Source organism: Ahaetulla prasina, chromosome 4, assembly GCF_028640845.1.
Source record: "Ahaetulla prasina isolate Xishuangbanna chromosome 4, ASM2864084v1, whole genome shotgun sequence".
NCBI classification, from domain to species: Eukaryota; Metazoa; Chordata; class Lepidosauria; order Squamata; family Colubridae; genus Ahaetulla; species Ahaetulla prasina.
In genome coordinates, this window is record NC_080542.1 from 139624 (window position 1) to 150714 (window position 11091).

An 11091-nucleotide genomic window follows, 5' to 3' on the forward strand; every position below is an offset into this window, starting at 1 on the left:
ATTACATCCCAGAGATCTAAAGGAGCTAGCAGATGTCATCTCAGAACCACTGTACCACATCTTTCAAAAATCCTGGAACACTGGGGAACTACCAGAGGACTGAAAAAGAGCTGGTTCCCATCTTCAAAAAAGGAGAAAGAAAAAAAACAGACCCAGGAAACTGCAGACCAATCAGGTAACACCTATACCCAGGAAGATACTGGAAAAGATAATAAAAAAACAGATCTTGCCAACATGAGCAGTGGTGGTTAGAGTGCAGTATGCCAGACTACTTCTGCTGATCACTGGCTGCCAGTAGTTTGGCAGATCAAATCTCACCAGGCTCAATTGACTCAGCCTTCCATTCTTCCGAGGTCAGTAAAATGAGGACCCAGATTGTTGGAGGCAATATGCTGACTCTGTAAACCACTTAGAGAGGGCTGTAAAGCACTGTGAAGCGATATATAAGTCTAAGTGCTATTGCTATTGCTATCTAGAAACAAGTAAAGTAATAACTAGCAATCAGCACTAGTTTGTTAAAACCAGATCATGCCAAACCAATCTTATTTCATTCTTCAACATAGTGACTAAATTAGTAGACCAGCGAAATACTGTGGACACAATATACTTAAGACTTCAGCAAGGCATTCAACAAAATTGAATTCAACAAAAGGTATTCAACAAAATTGAGGCTAGAGATGGAGTGATGGTTAATGTACAGGGATTATTGAAATATAATTAATGTAGGGTCGGGTCTGCCCAGTTACCATTTTAGAACGGTGGGGAGGGAGAAAAGAGAGGGTAGGAGGTAGGAAAGAGGAGAAGAGGAAGGAAGAGGGGTAGAAGAGGGAGAAGGAAGGTGTAGGGTGGAGGGAGGAGAGGATGTAGATAAGAGAAGGAGAGGAAGGTTAGGAAAGTAAAAGAAGGTAGAAGAGGGAAGAGTGTTAAAAAGAGGGGTGGTGACTGGGCAAGCCCGACTAATTGTATATAACTGTACATTGGATGAGTTGTTTGACATGATTGTAAAAATAAAACTCTTTTATGAAAAAAAAAACACCCAGATCATGCCAAACCAATCTTATTTCATTCTTCAACATTGTGACTAAATTAGTAGACCAGCGAAATACTGTGGATACAATATACTTAAGACTTCAGCAAGGCATTCAACAAAATAGACCACAACCTATTTCTTTTTTTTTTTATATATATAAAAGTTTTATTTTTACAATCATAACAAATAATTCATCCAATGTACAATTATATACAATTAGTCGGGCTTGCCCAGTCACCACCCCCCCTTTTAACTCTCTTCCCTTTTCTACCTTCTTCTGCCTTCTTTCCAAACCTTCCTCTCCTTCTCTTATCTACATCCTCTCCTCCCTCCACCCTACACTTCTTCTCCCTCTTCTACCCCTCTTCCTTCCTCTTCTCCTCTTTCCTACCTCTTACTCTCTCTTTTCTCCCTCCCCACCGTTCTAAAATGGTAACTGGGCAGACCCGACCCTACATTAATTATATTTATACATCTTCATTAATCCCTGTACATTCACCATCACTCCATCTCTAGCCTCAACCCCCCAATTCCCCTCCCCATACCCCCGCCCCCACCCCGACTTCCCAGAACAAAATGCAGGGTATCAAAACTAACAATCATAATCTAAAATAATTCCTAAATTATAATCTCTAGTCTCTCCACACTTAATCACACTCTCAATTCCCCTCTCCTTCAGAAATATATCTAATACAAAATATTTCCTAAATTTACTCATATGCTATTCGATATTTTTTTATCTGATACTTATTCTGAATATAATCAATCCACATTTTCCATTCTAAAATATATTTTTCTTGTGTATAGTCTTTCAAATAAGCAGAGATTTTTGCCATTTCTGCCAGATTTGATACTTTAAGTGTCCATTCTTCAATTGTAGGTAATTCTTCTTTCTTCCAATATTGAGCAATCAAAAGTCTTGCGGCTGTTATTAAGTTCAAAATCAATTTAGTCTCTATAACTGTACAGTCCATAATTATTCCTAGTAAAAAGAACTGCGGAGTAAACTTGATCTTCTTTTTCAAAATATTCTGCATAATCCACCATACTTTAATCCAAAATGCTTTAACTTTTTTACAAGTCCACCATATATGGTAACAACCTATTTCTTGGTAAGCTAGAAAAAAGTGGGATAGATAGCATCACCACCAGATTGTAACTGAATGACAAACTGTACTCAATGAATAGTCCTTAATGGTACTAAGTCTACATGGAGAGAAGTAAGAGTGAAGTACCACAAGGTTCTGTCTTAGGGCCAGTACTCTTCAATATCTTCATAAATGACTTAGATGAGGGAATAGAAGGGGAACTTACCAAATTTGCAGATGATACTAAGCTGGCAGGAATACCTAACGTCCAAGGAGATAGGCTCAAGATCCAGATGGATCTTGACAGACTTGAACACAATCCTAAACTGCATTAACAGAGACACAATCAAGATCAAGTAAGGTAAGGAGGATTTGGACTACCAAATTGGGAACTATATTACCAGGCAGCATCACTGACTTGGATGAAGGAATGGGTGGAACTAAGGAATACAAGATTACTGACTTTGGAAGGACATGATTTGCAACTAGGATGGCATGCTTTTTTTATGGTATGGGAGAAGTAAGATAGATTCATATTTCCATAGACGTTACATAAGAAATGCATTGCTAATGGCATGGGAACACAAGATTTGGAAGAATAGGGGATTGAGTTAGATTGGTATAGGTATATGCAAATACAAGCAAGATATCAGAAAGATGTTAAACTTTATGGTTTCTATTTAGAAAAGACTGAGCTTGATAGGATTCTCACAGGAACAGAGGACAAATTAATCAAAAAAACTTATAATTTTTTGTTGGGGGTTGAGTTAGAAGAGTTAGAAGTTAGAAGAGGAACAAGTAAAGGTATGATAGCTTGGGCTAAAAATTTTGGATATTCAATAGGCCTAGACAAATGGCAACAGCTATGGGAGAGGAATTATAAATTAACAATGTCCACTGCGTATAAAGAAAATCAATATAAAATGTCTTATAGATGGCATATGCCACCTGAGAAACTGGTGAAAATGTTTAAAGACAAATCAGCTAAATGTTGGAAATGTCATCAGTTACCAGGATCTTCTTATCATATGTGACGGACATGTCCACAAGCCAAACACTATTGGAACAAAATAAAGGGTTGGTTAGAAGAAATAACCCAACAACATATTGATTTAAAACTGGAGTTATTTTTATTGGGGATCCTACCAGAGAAAATTAGTAAAGATAATATTCATCTGATTATACATGTAATTACAGCAGCAAGAATAGTTTTTGCACAAAATTGAAAAGCAGAGAAAATACCTTTGGAAGGAGAAATTATTAGAAAAATTTTAGATTGTGCAGAAATGAATAGATTAACTCTGATGATTAAAGAAAGAGAGGATGCAGAATATTTTAAGATATGGGATAAATTTTACTATTGTACAGTAAAGTACAGATAAGTAATGGATAATTATATAAGAAAATGATAATAATGTATTTGTGGAAAAATGGTAATAATTCAAATTGAAGGGAAGAAAGAACAAACAGCAAAATAAGGGAGGCAGGAAGAAAACACCGAGACGTCACATGGAAGGAATTATTGATGCTTTAAATGTATGTTTGTCTATAAAATAAAAAACTTTATTAAGATCAAGTGAGGTACTACTACCATTATATAAATCTTTAGTAAGGCCACACCTAGAATACTGCATCCAGTTTTGGTCATCACACTATAAAAAATATGTTGAGACTCTAGAAAAAGTGCAGAGAAGAGCAACCGGGATGATTAGGGGACGGGAGACTAAAACATATAAAGAACGATTACAGGAACCGGGCATGGCTAGTCTAGTGAAAAGAAGGACCAGGGGAGACATGATAACAGTCTTCCAATATTTGAGGGGCTGCCACAGAGAGGAAGAAGGGGTCGAGCTATTTTCCAAGGCACCTGAAGCAGTGGTGGGTTTCTACCAGTTCGCCCCACTTTGGGCGAAGCAGTAGTGGTGGGGGCAAGAGGCTCCGCCCACCCACCTGGATGTCATCACGGACACTCTGCACATGCACAGAAGGTTCTGCCACACCAAGTGAAGCAAGCACGCATACATGCTCACAGTTCCGAACCAGTAGCGAAAGTAAGTGAAAACCACGACTGACCTGAAGGCCGGACAAGGAATAATGGATGGAAACTAATTAAGGAGAGATTCAACCTAGAAATAAGGAGACATTTTCTGACAGAACAATCCACCCATGGAAGAGAAGTTGCCTTCAGAAGTTGTGGGAGCTTCATCACTGGAGGCTTTCAAGAAGAGACTGGACTGCCATTTGTTGGAAATGGGGTAGGGTCTCCTGCTTGGGTGGGGTGGCGATGGACTAGATGACCTACAAGGTCCCTTCCAACTCTTTTAATCTAATTTTCCTGGGATGACCTTTGACCAGTCCTCCCCATTCTTCCCCGCGATGTCAGCGACATGACATTGTGTCCCAAACTGGTGTGGCCAAAGTGACTTGGCTCAGAGGTCCTCCTGACAGGGGGCCTCTCCTTTGCTGCTGGGAACCCGCTACCTGCCCCCTGAAAAGATGGCTTGGAAACAGAAGCCCAGCCCCACAGACAGAGCCAACCCCACCTTCAACCCACAGCTTCAGAGAATCCCAAAGTAAAGAGGAGTGTGCCCTCTGGTGGCTACAGGAGGAGCTGCGCACACAGCCAATCTACAGTCACTGCCAAGACCCTTCTTGGCCCACCCATTGCCCACATTTCTCTGCTGCTAGCTCCATTTTTGCAGGGTTGCCAACCAATCATTTCACGTGACAATATTTTGTTCTTGGAAACCTCTGACCCCATGTTTCCACAGCTTTTCTTAGCTACAATGGCTGAGTAAAGGCTAATAGAAATTACAGTTAAAAGGCAAATCAAATATTTGAAAAAGGAATACCAGGTAACACATTCTGAAACCCACAGAGCCATGTTTGCAGCATTCCTGGCACAGAGGGCTAAAGGCAGGCAACAAGCATATTAAGGTCCCTCCCCCAATAGCTTAATGCCAATGCACCCTAAGTGCAATGCACTGGCACAGAAGTCCAGGCAAGTTTTCCCTCCCTGGTTAAAGATGCCTTTAAACCTCAGGAGGCGCAGAGAAGTCCTGAAACATGGGGGGCGGGGGGGGGAGGCATCTCAGGTAGCTGACCTAGAGATATGCAGCCCAGATTCTGGCAGCCCAGTTTATATTCTTTGGGTGCCAAACGTTCACAGCCTTTTCTCCTGAGAGGCCTGAAGCTCTCCAGTCACCATCTCTCCTCCCTTGCTAACTGCTTCTTAGAGTGGAGAAGGAGGTGGAGAAGCCTTTGCCAGGAGTGCCCAGCAGTCTTTCCACTGGCCAGCCTCGTCTCTTGTGGTTGCTGTGGCACCTCGCCATCTCCTACCCATAGAAGACACCCCTCCCTCCCTCTGGCCAGCTGGCCTCTCCAAGAGCAGAATTCATGCCACCCATCTCTGTCCACCTTCAATATTCCTAGGCAGGACTGGGGCAGTGGGAGAGGCCCGGCCTTCTGGAGACACAGCCCTTCACACAATGAGGGGTTAAATGGGGGCCTTAACACACACCCCCGCCCCCCCACACATCTCAGAGCCAACCCACTGCCAAACAGATTCTGCTCCCATCTGAAACTCTGCAGATGTGCACTGCCCCCCCCACCCCCACCCCCACCCCCATCCCCAGGGCCTATTCCCTGTTCACTTGCCCTGGTACTTGATCTTAAAGACATGGACGGTGCCGTTGGGGAGGGCTACCACAAAATGTCCATCCCCGGCAATGGTGACCACTCGTGGCTTGAAGATGTTGTTCTCTGTTGTGAGAAAAGATCCCAGCTCCTCCCCAGCCTCCGAAAAGGCCACAACCTTGTTCAGCTCGCGAAGCACCACATAGACGATCCCAGGGGCATCAACACAGACACTGCCCGGTTGAGACTCCTTCAGTTGCCCTTCCTGGTATTCGGTCACCAGATCCCCATTCCTGTTGAGCAGCACCACACTACGTCGATACCAGTCAGATGCCACAAATCCCTCTTTCCATCTGCCCAGGAATACCAGGCACCTCTCGTGGGAGCCCTCTGGCACAATCTTCTCCAAGAGGTGTCCTTTCATGTTGAACACCTCCAGATGTCCTGCCACAGACACGACCACACAGTTCCCATCACAGGTGGTCACTGCGTGGCTGGCCTGGCCCCCCTTGAGTGCCTTTTGCCATATAATCCCCCCTGTTTCATTTAAGACATAGAGCTGAGATCCAGCGGTGAAGACCACCTTATTGCCCATGGCAGCCACGCTGAATGGGGCCACGTTGCTCGGCACCGGGATCGTGCCCTTGAACTCGCCCTGCAGAGAGAAGCGCTTCAACTTCTTGTTCTGCTCATCAGCCACGAGAATTTCGTTGGAGCCAAGTGGGCACAAGCCCGTGATTTGTGGCCTCTTCTTGTCAGTTGGGACTTTCACCCAGAAGCTGCAGAAAAAGATAGGCTTCGGGATCAAGCGGGGGACCTCTGGTCCATTGGAGGAAGGAGGCCCACCAACTTCCACCAGTCCAGAGCTTTCTTCATTTGGGGCCTTTTCCTGTCTGGAGACCTGCCCCCCTTCTGCTCCCTGGGGCTGCTTCTGCTTTGCTTTCTTCTTAGCCAGTTTGGTGGAGTTCCCCACGTTGCACCCTGGAGTGGTTGCTGTGGCCTTCTCATGAAACTCCAGGTGGAACAGGTTGCAGCCATAGAGGAGGTCTGGCTGGATGCAGAGCTTGGGGATCTGCATGGTGAGGGTCTCCCAGGAGAAGCTCTGCAGCTGCTTCAGCCTCTCTGAGATCATCTGTTCCAAAGACACGATCTCTTCCTCTTGACCCAGATTCAGCACCTTCTGGGCAAAGGCCACTGTGGTGGAGGCCACCTGCTCCTGGAACTCCAGCTCAGAAAGCAGCACCTGAGAGGCCTCTTTCCGTTCCTCCAGGTAGCCAGAGAGTTGGCCCAGGACCTTTCCCTTGTGGCTGAGCAACTGTTCCATGGCCTTGGCACACGTCTGCTCTACCACACTACGGATGTTCATGTTCCATACCTCCATCTCCTTTATCTCTTTCTCTAGGTTGGCCTTTCCCTTGATGATGAGCTGCACCTTCTCCTCTACCCCAGCCAAGAGGCCTGTGATGATGGGACGGCGGGCTTTGGCGGCTTCCAACAAGGGCAGGGATGGGTGTTCTAGGTGAGGGCCAAGACGGCACTCCCGGCAGAGGGCAGCAGCGCAGGGAATGCAGAAATACTGCAGGTCTTCATCCTTGTGCTCTTTGCAGCGTGAGGCCTGACGTTTCCGGACTTCCTCATTGTACTTCCCAGAGCGGTAAGCCTCCATGTCTACCACAAGGTGGTTGTGGGTAAGCCGGGAGCAACAGTGCCCACGGGCACAGGCCTGACACAGGTGATCAGCACAATCGATGCAGTGAGACACAGCGACAGAGCTGGCATCTTGCCCAATGAGCGGGCACAGGCTGCAGGTGGCCCTGGACTTCTCGACTGGAGGCACCAAGTCCAGGAGGCCATTGATGAAGAAGTTGGACTTCAAACCTTCAATGCCGGCTGGGAGAGGCACCAGCTCACGGCATTCAGGGCACCGCAGCTCCCGCTTTGACCCACCAAGCAGCTTCTTCAGACAGTCCTGGCAGTAGCTGTGGAGGCAGGGTAAGATTTTGGGCTGGCAATAGTGCCCCAGACAAATGGTGCAAGTCAAGAAGCTGCTGGAAAGGGTCTCCCAGAGGGAGGATGCTTTGGCAGCCATCTAGCCACCTTCCGTCCAGAGAAGCAGGGATGAAGGCCAAGCCCACCCTGGCCTGCACCTGGAAGGAAAGGACAGAGTGGTGGAACCAAGTCCAAGCAGACACCCACCTCCAGCCTGCTCCAGCGGTGGCTGGGGGGAGCCTTGTGGGTCATGAAGCAGAGGGGCTCTGGGACCCAACCTGGTTTCAGCCCCAGGGAGAGGGAGCTGAAGGTCAGGAGCTGCGGCCACCAGTCATCCAAGGAAAGCCAGCGGTTAGGGGCCCTTGCTGTCCCAGGGAACCAGCTCTTCTTGCAAGTGGAAGCCGTTCTGACTGACTCAGGGATGCCCCTTCCCTTTCATGAACTCCCAGACTCAGGGGTGCCCCTTCCCCTTCATACTCCCTCCTAGCACCTGCACTCAACACTTCCCCCACTCACAGAATAACAGAGTTGGAAGGGACCTTGGAGGTCTTCTGATCCAGCCCCCTGCTCGAGCAGGAGACACTAAACCATGGCAGGGCAGGGAGAAGGCTTCACTGCCAGGCACCTTGCTCAGCAGCCAGTGGAGCTCCAAGTCTCCAAAGTTGCCGCCGCCCCTGCGGTGGAAGACAAAGAGCCAACCAGGGCTGCCAGGTTCCCACCTGGTCTGGAGAAGATCTGGGCTACACCTTGGGCTGGAGGGCTCCTCCTCTTCTCACCTTGTAGGGAAGCCACTGCTGCTGCCACTGTCACCACCTCGGACTTTGTGATCAGGTGCTGGGTGGAAGCAGAAACGAAACCAAGAGGCTCTGAGACAGACACAAAAGCTGGAAAGGAACAGAGCCCATGGCCGGGAGGGTGGGGAGTGCTTCTCTACTCTTCCTCCCTGCGTGGCCCAGTCTTTCCCAACCCATCTGGGTCTCAGCTTCCCTTGCAGCCACCTTGACTCAAATGGCCTTTCCTCAGGGGTGAAATGCTCCCGGTTCGTACCGGCTCTCCCGATTAGGTAGCGATGGCAGCTGCTGGTTTGGAGGACCGGTAGCAAAAATCCCTGGCCGCACAATCAGCAGAGGTTTTTTTTTTTTAACTTTTAAAAGTTTTTCTTCAGCTGAAACATGCCTTGAAAAGTAAAAAAAAAAAACCGTCTGATGATCGCGGGGCTGAGCAGAGATCATCAGAACACTTTAAAAGTTTTTTTTAAAAAACCCTCTTCAGCCGAAGGGGAAAAGAAAAAAGAAAAAAACCCGAGGTTTTAAAAGCCTCCTCTGGCGATCCCAGAGGAGTTTCCTGATCTTCACAGGCTTTAAAACTCACCTTTTAACAGCCCCCACTTACAAGAGCTCCCATCCAAGCCCAGCCAATTCCCCCTCCTCACTTACCTATAATTACTGCTCTTTTGGGCTGGCAATGGCATGTTTTCTTCAGCTACTGAAGAAAAAAAAAAAGCTTGCTTTGACTTCCTGCTTTGCTGCCTGAGGAACTCTGGGATTTGAAGTCCACAATAAAATAAAATAAAATAATAAAATATCTGTGCAGCTTTCTGAGGTTTGGTGTGTTTCTGTGGTGTTTCACTCTAACTACACAAACACACAAAATCTCAGGAAGCTGTATGTGGCATTTGTGTGTGTGTGTGTGTGTGAGTTGTGTGTGTGTAAAGTGTGAAGTTGTTTTTTGAGCTTTTTGTGGCTATGTGAAGTGTGAAGTGTGAAGTGCAGCTGCTTTTACATTGTGTGTGAGTCAGTTGTGTTGTGTTGTATGTGTGAAAGTTGGTTTTTGATACCTCTTATTGTTTTTTATACTTTATTTATTATTTTTATTATTTATTGTTATTGGCCATGCTCACTCAGTCATCTGACCACCAAGCCACGCCCACCAATTAAGCCACGCCCACAGAACCGGTAGGGAAAATTTTTAGATTTCACCCCTGCCTTTCCTGACAGCCAAGCCAGGACAAGGGTCTTGGGGGTTGCTCTGGGGGTCTTCCAGAGGAGGGTCCCCTGCATGGGAGCCAATAGTTGTTTCCAGGGAGCCTGGGGGGAGTTTGCTTGCTTTGAGGAGGGGGTGTGTGCTTTGGGGCAATAAAGGGAAAAAACCAGCCACTCTTGAAATGCTGGCAGCCACTCAGCATGGTCTCATTCCATTCCATCTAATCCACTCCTGCTTTTACACCACTTCTCCATTCCGAAGCGCTCCTGTCCTCAGGCCCAGGGGTGGGAGGTGAGATTCAGAAACAACCCAAGGGAGGGCTTGACCCTCCACCCTCCCCTCCCCAGCACCCTCCAGTGAGAGCTGCCCTCAGAAGGGACCTGTGGCCCTGCCAGGAAGTGAGGACTTGTGTGTCCGTCCATCCCCTCCACCCCCATACAGGTTAACCCCTGTGCAGCTGCAGGGAGGCAGCAATCTCTCTGGGGAATCTGGGGGACCTTTTCCGACTAGCCCCTTTTATTCAAGGGCAACCATGGCTCCCCAGCAGGCCATACCAAAGCAAAAGGAGAAACCTGGGTTAGGGAGATGGGAGCTTGGTGAGGACCCCCCCCCCACAAAAAAATTAACCCAGCCCTTCTAGGCCAGGGAACCCGGCCTGAATCTCTGCCCCCGCCCACCCCCCATGGGCCAGGCTCTGGCACTGAAGAGAGCCTGGGTTGGTGTAAAAACCGGAATGGAAGGGATGGAATGAGTCCATACTGAGTGGCTGCCAGTCTTTCAAGAGTGGCTGGTCTTTTCTTATTGCCCCAAAGCGCCCCCCTTCCTCAAAGCAAGCAGACTCCCCCCAGACGTTCCAGGGCTGTGGCTCCCTTGCAGGGGACCCTTCTCTGGAAGACCCCCAGAGCAGCCCAAACAGGAAAGGCCTCCGCAGCTGTCCTGGCTTGGCTGTCAGGAAAGGCCATTTGAGGCAAGGCGGCTATGGGTGAAGCTGGGACCCGGATGGGTTGGGAAAGACTCTGGACCACTCAGGGGGGAAGAGTGGAGAAGCACCCCACCCCCAAACACTCGCCCGGCGTGGCCTCTGCTCCCTTCCCTGACCAGATGTCTGCCAAAGCATCCTCCCTCTGGGAGACCCTTTCCAGCAGCTTCCTGACTTGCACCATTTGTCTGGGGCACTATTGCCAGCCCAAAATCTTACCCTGCCTCCACAGCTACTGCCAGGACTGTCTGAAGAAGCTGCTAGGTGGGTCAAAGCGGGAGCTGCGGTGCCCTGAATGCTGTGAGCCGGTGCCTCTCCCAGCCGGCATTGAAGGTTTGAAGATGTTTTGAAAAAGCAGCTTTGAGATAACCATGGCCTGGATGACT

At 47.9% G+C, this 11091-nt stretch overlaps 1 protein-coding gene across 6 annotated transcripts; it reads right to left on the minus strand.

The window, feature by feature from the left end:
* Positions 1-5732: 5732 nt before the first annotated feature.
* Positions 5733-9268, minus strand: TRIM56 (tripartite motif containing 56). Of its 6 annotated transcripts, XM_058183622.1 has the most exons (4): positions 9180-9221; positions 8791-8919; positions 8463-8577; positions 5733-7901 (listed from the first exon to the last, which is right to left on the minus strand). In XM_058183622.1, exon 4 carries the CDS (start codon positions 7841-7843, stop codon positions 5768-5770), a length of 2076 nt encoding a protein of 691 aa, XP_058039605.1. In that variant the 5' UTR covers positions 7844-7901; positions 8463-8577; positions 8791-8919; positions 9180-9221; the 3' UTR covers positions 5733-5767. The 6 variants fall into 6 exon arrangements, with proteins under 6 accessions (XP_058039605.1, XP_058039604.1, XP_058039606.1 ...); XM_058183621.1 differs by lacking the exon at positions 8791-8919; XM_058183623.1 differs by lacking the exons at positions 8463-8577; positions 8791-8919 and having other exon boundaries at positions 9180-9268.
* Positions 9269-11091: the final 1823 nt, after the last annotated feature.